General features: G+C 39.9%; 1 protein-coding gene across 7 annotated transcripts in view; it reads right to left on the bottom strand.

The window, feature by feature from the left end:
• Positions 1 to 16130, bottom strand: part of abcc8 (ATP-binding cassette, sub-family C (CFTR/MRP), member 8) — a 226633-nt gene that overhangs the window by 123243 nt on the left and 87260 nt on the right. For all 7 annotated transcript variants that reach the window (XM_060838873.1, XM_060838872.1, XM_060838875.1 and 4 more), the window contains one exon: positions 2027 to 2161. In XM_060838873.1, the coding sequence (XP_060694856.1) occupies positions 2027 to 2161 (135 nt within the window). The remainder of the gene's footprint in view (positions 1 to 2026; positions 2162 to 16130) is intronic.

Genomic DNA, 16130 nt, shown 5'->3' with positions numbered 1-16130 from the left:
TGAGCTAGATGAAGGATTGGAGAGCATTCTGGCTAAGTTTGCAAATGACACAAGGATAGGTAAAGGGCCAGGTATCATTGAAGTGGCGGGGAGCCTGCAGACAGATTTGGACAGGTTTAGACAGTGGGCAAAGAAGTGGCAGTTGGAGTACAATGTGGGAAAATGTGAGGTCATGCACTTTGGTAGAAAGAATAGTGCTTGGACTATTTCCTAAATGGGGAGAAAATTCAGAAGTCTGAAGTGCAAAGAGACTTGGGTGTTCTAGTCTAGGATTCTCTCAAGGTAAACTTGCAGATTGAGTCAGTAGATCGGAAGGCAAATGTAATGTTGGTGTATATTTTTTGAGGACTTGAATATAAAAGTATTTCTGGCACTCTAGGAGGCTCTGGTCAGACTACCTTTTGAGTATTGTGTGCAGTTTTGGGCCCCATATCTCAGGAAGGATGTACTGGCTGTGGATCATGTTCAGAGGAGATTCACAAGAATGGTCCCAGGAATGAAAAGCTTAACATATGAGGACCCTGGGTCTATACTCAATGGAGTTTAGACGGATGAGGATAATTGAATCTTACAGAATACTGAATGGCCTGGATAGAGTGGATATTGGGAAGATGTTTCCACTGGTAGAAGAGGCTAGAACCCAAGGGCACAGGTTTAGAGTAAAGGGCAGACCTTTTAGAACAGAGATAAGAAGAAACTTCTTCAGCCAGAGAATGGTGAATCTATGGAATTCACTGTCACAGAAGGCTGCGGAGGCCAGGTCATTGAGTATGTTTAAGATGGAGATAGGCAGGTTCTTCATTTTTCAGGGGATCTAGGGTTATGTGGAGAAAGTGGGAGAATGGGGTTGAGAAATTTATATATTCACTTCCTGCTTCCAAGTTATTAATATATAATGTAAACCCAGTTGAACCATGTAAGATCACCTCTTAATCTCTTAAACTCTAGAGAGTATAGACATAGTCTGCTCAATCTCTCAGCACAGGAAAATCCTGATATCCCAGAGATCAATCTGGTGAACCTTCTTGGTAGGTATGTCATTCCCTAGGTGAGAAGACCAAACCTGTACACAATACTCCGGATGTGGTCTCCCCAAGGCACTATAAGATAGCAGCAAGAGATTTTTATACCTGTACTCAAATGGCCTTGTAATGAAGGACAACATACCATTTATTTTCCTAATTGCTTGCCGAACCTACATGTTAGCTTTCCATGAGTTATGAACAAGGATACTCAGGTTCCTTTATATGTTGTCACTTTCCAGGCTTTTACCTAGTTCTCACTATTAAATAAAGACTCTTTATTTCTATATTTCTTATGCCAGTACTATAAAGCCAGTAATATAAAGGAAGACTGTAAAAGTTTCTTTAGATATATAAAGGGCAAAAGAGGCCAAAAGTAGACGTTGGACTGCTGGAAAATGACACTGGAGAGATAGAAGTGGGGAATAAGGAAATGGCTGAGGAACTGAATAATTACTTTGTGTCAGTCTTCATGGTGGAAGACGTGAGTAATATTCCAAACATTCAGGAGATTTATTCATGATTGAATGGCAGAGCAGACTCAGTGGACTGAATATCCGAATTTCTGCTCCTATGTCTTACGTTCTTAAGACATTAAACTTGCAGTTTCAGAGGTTTAAAGATTTGACAGCTCTTGACATCATTATATTCCATATTATCCCTCAGAAATATAAGTACTAATCTTAATACTTGGGTTCTGTAAAACAGCCCAGTTTGGCACTCACAACAAAGCTCCATTCTTGTTTGTATTCTTAAAAGGGAAGTGGCAATTTGAAGATACTCATTTCAAAATGAATTGTTTGTTGGACTAACCTCCACCATTTTTCTGTGCGTTACCCTCCCTACACGTTAGTGGTTGATAAAATAGCAAAGATATAACTTTTATTATCAAGTCATTTGGTTGCCTGTTTGTTTGGTAAATATACCATATGGAGGTGCGAGCAGAACAGAAGAACAGAAATTATTCTCATTCACAAATCAGCATTTGTTAAAGTGCTACTCACCAATGTGCTTCGCTGGGCCTGAGAGAATTTCGTTGCTACAAAGTACTGGACTGGGGCCAGCACTGCAATTACTGTCGCTCCAATTAAGGCACTGATACCAAGGAGGTAGTAGAGAAGAATCACACCTACAATTATCTGTAAGAAATTAAAATGCGCATTTAGATAGATATTCAAACTAACTCTACTTAACTATTGGAACTACAGTGAATCCATATTCTGTTTAGGTCATAACCATTATCTACATTATGTTGCAATTTGTAAAAGTTAGAATCCTCTCTTCATTGATAAGAAAATTATACACAGGGCCCTGATTTTCTTTTCTGACAAATAACTTACACACCTGGACATGGACAACTCAACAAAACGGGTGCCAGTCATTGTTGCTTCATTCCTCAGAGCAATCAGACCAATCAGAATCAACATGCTTTATTTAAATTTTAAACAAGCCTGGCAATTAACTGTCCATCATCTTAAACTGGTGTTGTCTTTATAGCACTATCTCTTTCAATCAGATTCCACATATCAGCCAATAAGCACTCTCTTCTCATACAGTATAAATGATGTTTCCTCCTTGCACAGGTATTCTTGTAAATTGTCCTGATGGGGGCAAGATGCCATTTTCTACTGAAATGTGTTTTTTTCCAACAATATTTAAGAAAGTTATCATTGTGTAACAACCTTACAGCACTGGTACTAGCAAGTACAATGAATTAATATTCAATGGCTCTTTATGTAGGTAAAACCAGAGAGGGCTGTTTTTGGTTATTTTGATGTGGGGGTGCTGGTGTTCAACTGGGGTGGACAAAGCTAAAATCAGACAACACTAGGTTATAGACCAAAGGTCTAGTTGGAATCACTAGATTTAGAAACTTCCAAATAAACCTGTTTGACTATAACCTGGTGTTGTGTGATTTTTAACTTTGATTATTCTGTGATAGTAGCAAATGGGTGGTAACAGATCGGCTGTACATTAAACATCCAACTTAAATTTCCTGTACACTGTTAAAAATCACACAACACCAGGTTATAGTCCAACAGGTCTAATTGGAAGCACACTAGCTTTCGGAGTGACGCTCCTTCATCAGGTGATTGAGGAGCATCGCTCCACAAGCTAGTGTGCTTCCAATTAAACCTGTTGGACCATAACCTGGTGTTGTGTAATTTTTAACTTTGTACACTCCAGTCCAACACCGATATCTCCAAATCATTCCTGTACTCTGAAGTCAAGACGGAACTGGGTGGGTTGTGTAATTAGGAGGCCATTGGTCGACTGTCTGAACTCTGCCAAAAGTTAGTCAGTCTTCTGATCTTAAATGTGGCCATAAGATAATATTTCACAGCAGCTGCTTTCAGGGGCATGTCATTCATCGGAATCAGCTGATGCTGTGTTTCACTCATTAACTTTATTATTGGTAAGTGATCTTCATTAGCTGTTCTAAGCTTGATGATTTTTTTGATTATCAGGTAAAATATACATTCTGCTTTAGCTCTCAGAGACTCAGTTACAACAAATCTTCCTATTAAATCCTATTCCTGATATAAATAATAGACAGGATTATGTGATGATTTATCTGAAAGAATTAAAAATGCCCAGCCATTACATCATATAATACTGCAAGAATCAAAGGATGAAAACTTCTAGTGAGGTAGTGAGCTCGAAGTTGAGGACGGTCCTTAATTAGGTATCATTCCCAATTCCTACCACCCTCTCACCTTGAAACAGAATTATGTCTTGAGTGGAAGGCCTGTGATGGATCTTGTCACATTCTTCACCCTCCATCTGTAGCCAATTGGGGCCCTTATTTGGCCAACTAGGGACTACTTAAAGGTCTCAATCTACCGCTGCAGGAATGAAGCCAGCTGCAAATAGACCTGTCAACATGCAGCATACCAGACAAGGTCAATCTTTGTTTATGACATTGGAATGGGCAGCATCCCTCCATTCAAGGCATCAGTGCTTGACTAGGAGAATTCGAGGTCGGGCAGGCTGTCCCCCTGGGAGTCGTATCCCTGCCTTTATTTCCAATACCTTTGCCTTATATTCCCATGACCTAGGACACCCACTCCCTCACAAATTACAGACCTTTGTCCTGGATTCACCAAGATCCTGGGAGTCTGGGAGGTGCTCACCCACCAGCAGCCAGGGGCTCCTCCCTGGGCCTCTGATTGCCTGGCAGCCACCACTGATGACCTCACTCTTGGAGTCAGTATTCCAGGTAAATGCCTTCCAATGATCTTGCCACTGCCTGATTGCCATGAGGTTGAGCTGGTCTTTCATCATCGAGGCAAAGTGGGTTTCTTCTTGACTAACCAGCTGACTGCTTTGAGATATTCCACCCATATTTTTCCAATATCTCAGACTGCAGTCATTCCCTTTTACAAAGCTGTACCTTTGTAGGATTTCTTTCTACCCAAGCTCCACATCAATCTGCTTTTTTAAAGACGTACTCATACAGATCATCCGATATGCAGTCAGTGTTTATTTTTTACTGTTCAGCAGTTCACAATTAATCATTTGGAAGGTTCACAGCCTAACACCCAACCTAATTAACATTGTGGTCTCAAGTAAGTTGACAATTCTGGGAAGCACAATTTTAGTTTTGAAAATTTGCCAAAATGAGGACATTAAAGTGGCATGATTTTTACTGAATATTTTTCAAAAGTTCCGGAGATGGTTCCTTTGCTGAAAAAGGCAAGATTATCCTGTTTGGCGTAATGATGACCAGACTCAGTGAATGAAAAGTCCACTGACGTGACATCAAGTTGATGGCAGACGTTTGGTGTAAAACAGCCGCCATTATTAACAGATTGATTTGGCACTGCAAAAGCAAATTTCCGATGGGGTACATTTAAAAGGTACATCCTTTCCCTTTTTTTCTGGCGTGCATGTGTACACCTCTGCACTCTCAGTATAATAAAGTTTTATCACTGCATACTGCACTGTATGATGCTCAGTTGGACTGTATCATTCTCAGCAAAAAGCCCACGGATTAGATCGGTGGAGTGGGATGTGCTGCTCGCTGCATTTTGTACTGTTCAGCACACCCTATATAACTCCAGCATACAGAACACAGCCTAGTTCTGGGGTCAATAACAACTAAAGAAGAGACTTAAAAAGCCAGACAGCTCAGGAAATTCTTGTGTTGTTTACAGAGTTCAAACACAAATCCTCACCAGATTCTAAGCCTGCCTATATCTTTCACCAGCTCCCATGTTCTGATGTGTTGGCAGCAGCATGTGTTCTTGATCTCTTTCTGGAAAGATATCCCTCAATCTTCAAAATTTTCAAAGTGCACTGTTTCACTGCAGATATGAAGAGCTGTCAAATGCCTTGAACTTTTGGGGAGCTTAAGTCTCTGACAGCTAGTCCATTCCATCCAAATGATAGCAATAGGTAAATCCTGGGAGGTCTTCCACAAATAATTATCATCAAAATACAAGAAACCAGAAAATGAAGATCAAAAGATCTAAAAATCAACTTTATTTATAAAGCAACTAGCAATTCACAAGACATTTTAAAAAACAACACTGAGTCACAGAAAGAGTTATTGGGGTAGATTTTTGTTCTAAAGGGTACATTTTAAGGAGCATCTTAAAAGAAGAAACTGGAAGGGGGAAATGTTGAATCAGGGCGGTTCAGAGCTTAGAGCACAGGCTTTTGAAGGCACTGGGTGAAGTGATTGAAAATAATGCTCCTCAAGAGAGCATATTGGAGAGATGCAGAATTCTCACAGGGTTTTAGGACTGTGGAAGACTGAAGGAGGGGTGAGATGATGAAGATTCTGAAAACATGCATGAGATCTTTAAAATTCAGGACTTGTTTAAGTGGGAATCATTCTAGGTCAGCAAGCTGTTGTCGTTATGTTGCTATAGTTTTAACAAACTATAGTACTGCTCTCTCATTTGAGAGAGATGACTAGGAGTGATTTAATCTGAGGGTCATCATACCTCAGATGAAGAGAGAGGTTGGGAAGGAGAGTCCTTCATGGTATCCTCAGCCGATACAGAGATTGAAACTATGCTGTTGGCATCACACTGCTTTGTAAACCAGCCATCCAGCCAAACCGACCCCAGATCAGCGAGCGCAGGAGTGATAAATGAATGATACTTAATATGGACACAGTCACATAGTCACAGTGATTTGAACATTGTCAAGTTCAATTATCTTAGAAGGCAGGATAATTATACCAATGGTCTTCTGACCATCATGTCCACAGGTAAGAAAGGTATTGGAGACAGCTTCAACAGCACTTAAATTGGGTAGAGGTACAGTCAGCCAAAGTTATGAAATGTGGTTGGAATGTAAAATGTATTATGGTCAATTTATATTCCATTTAGAATAATTTTAGCTTTTATAAATAGTGGAATTCTGTGCGATATAGGATGGGCATTCAATTTTCTTTGGAAATGCTGAACCTGCATTTCCTGCTGGATTGGGGCAACAAATCTGAAGTATCCAGATCCTGTATCAACTCGCTATTTCCCACCCTGCAGCTTACTGGGCCTCTGAGATGAGGGTTACCTGGTTCTGACAGTGATCTCCAATCAGAAAGCCATGACTCCATTCAAACATCCTATGAAGGTTAGGGTTGGGGTTGCAAATAATTGTAGGATTGTTAGCCTTTCTGCTTGAGAGCTGTTCAGATTTTAGATTTATACGAGTCTAAGTGTAGACTGAACCCTTACTTTAGAATGCTTAATGAGGAAGATGAAGCAAGAGGCCCCTGCCAACTCACCAATGTTAGACCTGTGTTGGGCACAAACAATATAGTTCTGTCCTTTTCCCAGAGAATCACCTGAAATTCTGTGCAAATGCTTGGTGAATTGATACTGAGCAAAACAAATCTGTTGACATATACAGAGATGAGTGGGTGTTACTCTGCCAGCTTATCTTCTTTCCAATTCTAGTTGCTGATAAATGTTTGTTTTATTATGTGAGTAATATTAAGGCTGGAGAATTGAGTGCCTTATCCCTTTTTCATCCTAGCATCAAATCATCTGGTGCACAAGTTAAATAGAGCAACAAGCTCCATTATGTCCCTTATCTCAAGTTAGCACATCATCTTTGTACACCTCAAGGTGATCTTACTTTTGATATCCCACAACTCAATGTTTATGATTATAATGGAGAGATAGTGAATGAAGGGCCCGAAGCAATTAGGCAGAATGAAATAATTGGCTACTCCTACAACCATTTGAAGGTGATCTTAACAGAGACCATTCAAAACTTTCACATTCAGGGTTCCTGAGCCAAAGGAGCAAAACTGAGAATAACTGAACACTTCACAGGATAATTATGCATAACTCACCATCTTAATGCAGCAAGTCACTGCAGTTGGAATTTGAAAAATATTGCTCTATGCATAGGTATTAAACATTTTTCACATCACCATAAAATTGGAGACACAACCTGGTGCTCCAGTACAGCATAATGTTATGGCAGTGCTGACATGGATAACTATCTTTGTCATTTGAGGTACAAGGAATGAAACTTCAAACCATGTGCAGTAAATAGGTAAACATCTCACACATCCATCAAACATTACCATTATCTTCAAGCTATTCTGCAAGATTCCAGATTGATGCCAACCTCTCATTCTAATCTAAGTTAAGAAGGTATACCTGCCACTCAAAGTGATTGCCATTGTTGTCTAGTTGAACATCTGCAATAATTCATCAGTGGTTAGAGCAAAGCAGATATATTTCCATAACTAAGATCACAGAATCACAGAACAGTTAAGATGTAAGAAGAAGGTTATTTGGCCATAATGAACACTCTGACCTAGTGCAATTGCTCCTGTCTTTTCCTGTATTACTTCATGTAGTTTCATTTTAAAAAATTACTGAATGCCCTCTTGAATGTCTTGATTAAACATGTCGCCTACACCTTTCCAGGGTGTGCATTCCACACCCAAACTATGTGCTAAGTGAAAATGCTTCTTTTCCACATCACACTTGCTTCTATTACAAATGCCTAGCTCTGTTCCCTCTCTTTCTACATCCATATATGAGTGAGGATAATTTCTTCCCATCTATCTTGTCCAGCTGGCTCATAATTTTGAAAATTTCTGCCTGATCTCCAATTAGCTTTCTCTTCTCCTAAGAAAACAGTCCTAACATCTCTGATCTATTTTTACAATCGAAGTTTATCATTTGTCAAACTATTCTTGTAAATTTCTTGTGCACTGTCTGTGTTCACATCTTTCCCAGAGTGGGGTGTTCCGAGCAGTACACAACACTCCAGCTGATGTCTAACCAATACATACAAGTTCAGCATAACTTCTTTGCTCTTGAACTTAATAAAAGCCAGCACCGTGTTTGCTCTTATGAACTGCTCTCCAACTGACCTGCCAGCTTTAAATGCACATATACACTGAGGTCTCTCTATTCCTGCACAACCTTTAAAAGCAGTACTCTTTACCTTGTACTGTCATTCCATATGCTTTCTACCAAAATGTATCACCTCACACTTGCCTGTATTGAAACTGAGATTATTGTGTGCAGTTTTGGTCACCTTTCCTGAGGATGTTCTGGCTATAGATGAAGTGTGTAACAATGGTTTAACTGGACAGACATATGTAGAGAGATTGGATCGGTTAGGACTATATTCATTGGAGTTTAGAAGAATGAGGTGAGAAGTAGTGATCTCATAGGAAACTATAAAATTCTGACAGGACTATACAGTAAAAATGTAGGAAGAATGTTCTGGGATGACCAGGCTGTCTTCAGAACCAGGGTTTAAAGATATGAGGATGTCCATTAGGACTGAGATGAGGAGAGTGGTAAGCCTGTGGAATTCTCTGCCATAAAAGGTGGTTGAGGCCAAAGCATTGTGTGATTTCAAGAAGGAGTTAATTCTTTAGCTAATGTGATCACAAGGTTTGAGGAGAAAGCAGGAAACAAATTGGATAATCAGCTATGATCAAACTGAATAACAGAATAGACTCGAAAGGTCAAATTGCCAAGTTACACCCACTTAGTATATTTCTACGACACTCTCTGTCACTCCATCAATTTGTCAATGTCCATTTTAAGGTCTACACTGTCCTACACATAGTTAACAATGCTTCCAAGTTTTGAATGATCTGTACACTTTGAAATTGTCCTGCACACCAAGATCTAGATCTCTAATGGATATCAGAAAAAGCAAGGGAAACAAGAAGACTGAAAACATATAGCCAGTTTCTCTGCAATTTTTCACTTCCTTCAATGTTCTTGGATGCACCTCATTCAGTACCAATGCCCTGTAAACTTTAAGTATGGAGATTCCATCCAGCATTTCCTGCTGAACAATTTTGAACCTGACTAATGTCTGGATTTTCTCCACTGTTACCATAGCCTGACAACAAGATAAGTAAAATAATCAGAAATAAATAAGGATTTCATTCTTGATTCCATTTTCAGTCAATATTGAATAGTTGTATAGTTAATGTGAATACTTAATTGTTTGTGTTTGTGGTACATCCTTTTAATGTTGGGAAAATAAAGCATTGGGTTACATTTTTGTCTTGTTACCAGGGGCAGCTGAAAAGTCAGGATAACATCCATAATGGGGAATTTTGATGACATCACTCTTGTCGAGTTATGTGAATTGAATCTTCTATTTACAACAGGCAACGCTACCTGTGGTTAGGAACTTGTTCATTGTGTGATGGTTTCCATAGTTATGCAAAAACACATAGCTGACCTATATCCGCAGAATAGCATTCCTCACGATAAAAGTTTAGACCAAAAGAAACAGTAGTATTATCTTATTTAGATCTCATTACTGTAACCAATGACAATATTCTCACTTGCAGAGGGACTGTGATATCAAGGTACCAAGACTGTAGATCATTAGCGTGCATATGCTCAATTTCTTTAACAATTGACTGTGCAGCAATGTACATCAATGGAGCGGAGGTTGCGAGGATTGAAAGAGTCAAGTTCCTAGGGGTGATGATAACCGACAACCTGCCCTGGACTTCCCACATAGATACTGGTCAAGAAGATACAACAACACCTCTTCTTCCTCAGGTGACTTAGGAAATTCGGTATGTCTATAAAGACTCTCGCCAACTTTTACGGATGAACCCGAGAAAGCATACTGTACGGGTGTGTAATGGCCTGGTATGGCAACTGCTCTGCTTAGGACCTGGAGAAACTACAGAAGGTTGTGTGCACAGCCCAGGCCATCATAGAAGCCAAACTTCTATCCATGGACTCTATTTACACTTCCCGCTGCTGCAGTAAGGCTGGCAAAATAATCAAAGACCCCTCCGACCCTAATAATGCTCTCCTACAATCTCTTCCATCAGGCAGAAGATACAGAAGCTTGAACACACGCACCAACAGTCTCAAGAACAGCTTCTTTCCTGCCATTATTAGACTGATGAATGGACTCTCTAACTTCCCATGATGTGTAACCTGTATGTCTCACTTTGTCTAAGCCCCCTATGATCTGTATGACCTTGCTTACTATGATCTGCCTGTACTGCTCGCAAACAAAGATTTTCACTGTACTTAGGTACATGTGACTACAATAAATCAACAAATCAATTTTGGATTGTCTCTCTGAATATCTTGATACCTTGATTTTGGGGATTGTCTCAATAGTTTTAATGACAAAAAACATATGACATATATACAAATGTAAAATGTTAAGCATTTTATAGTTCTGAAATAGTCTCAACTCCAAATGCAGGGAGAATAAATCAATGGTAATCCACAGGGTAATTCACACTCCCTATCTTCTTCTTCTGCCTATGTTGTCCAAACCAGTAATTAGCACTGGGTATTCTAATTCATAAACATGAACAATTTCCAACACATGTTCCCTTAGGGAGACATCTAAGTGTCTACTAAAATAACTGCTTCGAGCAAACTAAAACTTGTATATCAAGTTATACTACAATATTCTCTATATTATTAAGAAAGCAATTGTATCTTATATTGGCCATTGGTCTCATAAGGCTTGAAGGGAATCCAAGGATATTGTACAATCCCATTCCAGAGCCATTTGCACTCAACTAAGTCTGAGAAGAGATCAAGAAATACAAGCATTCTATCCTGCCTATCCGGCAGCTGTGGGCACAGCTTTGCTTTGTCTGACAATGACAAGACCAAAACGCTGACTCTTTTTTAATGGATCTCTAAATTAGTTACAAAAAACACTTTTTTTGCCTGAGTTATAGAGTCATAGAGTTTTTCTGAACCCTTTCAGGTTTCACAACATCTTTCTGTTAGCAGGGAAACCAGAATTGCACACACTATTCCAACAGTCGCCTAACCAATATCCTGTACAGCTGCAACATGACCTCCCAACTCCTATATTCAATGCTCTGACCAATAAAGGAAAGCATACCAAGCACTTTCTTCACTATCCTATCTACCTGTGACTCTACTTTCCAGGAAATATTAATCTGCACTCTAAGGTCTCTTTGTTCAGCAACACACCCCAGAAACTTACCATTAAATGTATAAATCCTGTTCTGATTTGCTTTTCCAAAATGCAGCTCCTCGCATTTATCAAAATTAAACTCCATCTGCCACTCCTCAGCCCACTCGCCCATATCAGGATTTGAAAGACACAAGGAGAACTTCAATTTTTATCACTACACTTTTCATAACTCTGAGAAAGTCATGGTCCTCTTCCTTAGACAACAGCAGTCTTTGTGCTCATGACACTTATAAATAGGGTGTAGGTTTGCTTGCTGAGTGAGCAAACCTACACCCTAAACCTCAACCTGAGCTACAAACCTTCACAATCCTCGCAAAGATACTTATAACTAGTGTTATAGAATTTCAGTAATTTACCCTAACTATGATCAAGGACTATGAAGCATTATGTTGAGGTTAAGATGTTGTGTGACTAGAAGGGAACTTGAAGGTAATCTGAATCATTCACAATGTAAATTAAACCTGTAAAGAATTCAAATGAAAAGTATGAGTGGTACAGTGCTGACCCTATGATAGCACTCCAGACTGTGTTGTGTTCTAAGGTAATTGACAGGAGCCATGATTGAAAAATATCATATGTACAAATTGCTATGACCATGATCAGAACTCCTGATCACCTCTGGAACTAATGAACTTGTAATTCCAATACGTGTTATTTTAGAAGAGGACTTAATTAGCTGAAGTTACTACAGATGTGAATCCAGAAGATGTCTGGAAAGAAATTGTGGAAAGTCACACCTAATAGTGTCAAGGCAGTTCCACGAGTGAAACAAGCTACATACAGAATGTATCTCCTGAACGATGATTAAGAAACACAGCTGTCTGGCCAGGAGACATATTCACCTTTCAAGAATACACAGAGACAGGATTAAAAGGAGGCTTCAACTCTGGTCTGTGTGTGTGAGTGACCTTCCAGCCAACCACTGTTGAAAGGAATCAGGAATTTTCAATCAGCTTTCAAAAGACAAAATTTTCAAAATCAACTATTCAATTACCTATGTCAATAAGATTGGTTACATTCACGACCTGCAACGATCTACTCTTCATGAATAGCTCAGCGACTTATCCACATTGCTTTTATTTTACTTTGATTTTGTTTTGGATTCACTTCCTTTTCCTTACCACTGTCATTTTGTGCAACATTATGATTTATTCTTACTTTTAGTAACTAATAAACTCACTCTTTTGTTAACTCAAGAAAGTCTGGTTAAATTGGCTCCTTTCAAAACACAATTCCTTTAAGTCCGGAAGTTTTTGACAAGGGAGGGAATCCTTCTTAAATTAACCTCGTTGTTATCAACTAAGGGGCCAGTGACTAATGAAGGGAGGCCAGTTCATTCCTCCTCAGTTGGGAGCTTATCAACATGGGGCACTCTGGAATGTTATTTGGGGGCAGGTTGTAACATGAAGCATACACACATCACTTAATGGTCCTGGGTATTACCATCATTGTAACAATCTTTCCTTAAATGACGTTAAAAAATTACACAACACCAGGTTATAGTCCAACAGGTTTATTTGGAAGTACAAGCTTTTGGAGCATTGCTGCTTTGTCAGGTAGCTAGTGGAGCAGGATCATAGGACACAGAATTTATAGCAAATGATCAAAGTGTCATATAACTGATGTGATGTATTGAACAAACTAGATTGCTGTAAAGTTTTAAATCACTTCAAATGTGTTGTAGGTTTCGATTCATCAATATGTAAATACCAGAACTTCTTTCAAGTCACATTCCCAAGATAATTTAAGGTTTTATAAAAAAAGGTGACAAAACAAAGGATTCTGGGTGATCCAAGATGGAGGATGGGAAAAATTTCTGGCTGTAACAGCTGCTCCTTTGTTGAGGGTATTTTAGGAGTTGGAGATGATTTCCTCGAATTCCAGGAGCAGCAATTACTGTTTTATATGCTGTTGCATTGTTTTGGAACTTTGAATTAAAAAGTCAAAACAACAGCAGTTTTAAAAGGGAGAAGAACAGACAAAGGAAGCACATGGTGAGGTCAGTGCAGGAGAGCGAGAAAGAAACTGACACCACAGTGTACCTGCATAGTTACTGCCTTTGCTGTTTGTATTCATGTATCGCTGGACATTGAAGTGCATCTGGGAAAATTAAAAAACAGTGAAATTCACAACTAATCTTGGAGAAACCTGTTGGAGAGGTCACAGCACAGAAGCAGATAAGTGAATTTTAAACGCAGCCTTGAAATAAGTCTGTAGTTGTGAGAAGAGTGGGTTCTTTCTTGATTATATGTTTTATTGATCTATGTCTCTTGATTAAACTTAAAATATAAGCCATAAGTATTATTTTAACCTGGAGCAGTGTTTTGTAGAGGAATAAGACAATGCTATTTTCTGGGTCTGTAGATTGAAGGAAGCAAAAATGGCCTTTAGTAGAGTGATATGCTCTTCTTGTTGGATATGGGAGTTTAAGGAGAGTTTAAGGGTTACTGAGGATTATATCTGCAATAAATGCTGTAGGTTGCGAATCCTACCAGATCAAATAGATTGGTTGGAGAGGCAATGAGGAATTTACAAGAGCAAGGGGATGTGATGGATGGCAGCTACAGGAAGGGAGGAAAGTCTCAGATATGGTCACTTAGATGGGTTAACTCCAGGAAAGGTAAGAGAGATAGGCAGGTAGTGCAGGAATCTTCAGTGACTATCTGCATTTCAAACAAGTATGCTGTTTTGGAAAATGTAGGGGGTATTGGACACTCAGGGGAACGTAGCAAGAACAGCCAAGTTTCTGGTATTGAGACTGGCTCTAATGCAATGAGAGGTACGTCAGGTTCCAAGTGATCGATTGTGTTAGGGGGGGCTCTCTAGTCCGGGGTACAGAGAGACATTTCTGTGGTCACCAGCGAAATATCAGAATGGTGTGTTGCTTCCCTGGTGCCAGGATCAAGGATGTGTCAGAGAGGGTGCAGAATGTTCTCAAGGGGGGAGGGACCAGCAGGAGGTCATTGTCCACATTGGAACCAACAACATAGGAAGGGAAAAGGTTGAGGTTCCGAAGAGAGATTACAGAGAGTTAGGCGGGAATTTAAAAAGGAGGTCCTCGAGAATAGTAATATCTGGATTACTCCTGGTGCTACGGGCTAGTGAGGGCAGAAATAGGAGGTCAGAGCAGATGAATGCATGGCTGAGGAGCTGGTGTATGGGAGAAGGATTCACATTTTTGGATCATTGGAATCTCTTTTGGGGTAGAAGTGACCTGTACAAGAAGGATGGATTGCGTCTAAATTGGAAGGGGAATTTCTAGACCTGCTTGGGAGGATTTAAACTAGTAAGGTGAGGTGGTGGGGGGGGGGGGGAGGGGGGGAGCGGAAGTGAGACTCAGGAAGTTAGTGAGGAAAGATTTCAATGTGAATGGTACATTGAGAACAAAGGCAAGTCAAACAATCAGGGCAGGCAGGGACAAAGCAGAGAACAAAGTAGGACTGATAAATTAAACTATTTATTTCAATGCAAGAGGTCTAATAGGGAAGGTAGCTGAAAATGTGTTGCTGGTTAAAGCACAGCAGGTTAGGCAGCATCCAAGGAATAGGAAATTCGACGTTTCGGGCATAAACCCTTCATCCTTGGATGCTGCCTAACCTGCTGTGCTTTAACCAGCAACACATTTTCAGCTGTGATCTCCAGCATCTGCAGACCTCATTTTTTACCCTAATAGGGAAGGCAGATGAGCTCAGGGCATGGTTAGGAACATGGGACTGGGATATCACAGCAATTACAGAAACGTGGCTCAGGGATGGGCAGGACTGGCAGCTTAATGTTCCAGGATACAAATGCTACAGAAAGGACAGAAAGGGAGGCGGGGGGGGGGGGGGGGGGGGGGCATTTTTGACAAAGGATAGCATTACACCTGTGCTGATGGAGGATATTCCTGGAAATACATCCAGGGAGGTTATTTGGGTGGAACTCAGAAATAAGAGAGGAATGATCACCTTATTGGGGTTGTATTATAGACCCCCTAATAGTCAGTGGGAAATTGAGAAAGAAGTTTGTAAAGAGATCTCAGTTAACTGTAAGAATAATAGGGTGGTTATGGTAGGGAATTTTAACTTTCCAAACATAGACTGGGACTGCCATAGTGTTAAGGGTTTAGATGGAGAAGAATTTACTAAGTGTGTACAAGAACATTTTCTGATTCAGTATGTCGATGTTCCTACTAGAGAAGATGCAAAACTTGACCTACTCTTGGGAAATAAGGCAGGGCAGGTGACTGAGGTGTCAGTGGAGAGCACTTTGGAGCCAGCAACCATAATTCTATTAGTTTTAAAATAGTGATGGAAAAGGATAGACCAAATCTAAAAGTTTAAGTTCTAAATTGGAGAAAGGCCAATTTTGATGGTATTAGGCAAGAACTTTCAAAAGCTGATTGGGGGCTGATGTTCGCAGGTAAAGGAACGGCTGGAAAATGGGAAGCCTTCAGAACTGAGATAATGAGAGTCCAGAGAAAGTATACTCCTGTTAGGGTGAAAGGAAAGGCTGGTAGGAATAGGGAATGCTGGTGACTAAAGAAATTGAGGGTTTGGTTAAGAAAAAGAAGGAAGCATATGTCAGGTACAGACAGGATAGATCGAGTGAATCCTGAGAACAGTATAAAGGCAGGAGGGATATACTTCAGAGAGAAATCAGGAGCGCAAAAGGGGGACATGAGAT

This window comes from Hemiscyllium ocellatum, chromosome 18 (assembly GCF_020745735.1).
Source record: "Hemiscyllium ocellatum isolate sHemOce1 chromosome 18, sHemOce1.pat.X.cur, whole genome shotgun sequence".
Taxonomy (NCBI): Eukaryota; Metazoa; Chordata; class Chondrichthyes; order Orectolobiformes; family Hemiscylliidae; genus Hemiscyllium; species Hemiscyllium ocellatum.
This window is presented reverse-complemented; position numbering and strand designations above follow the sequence as displayed.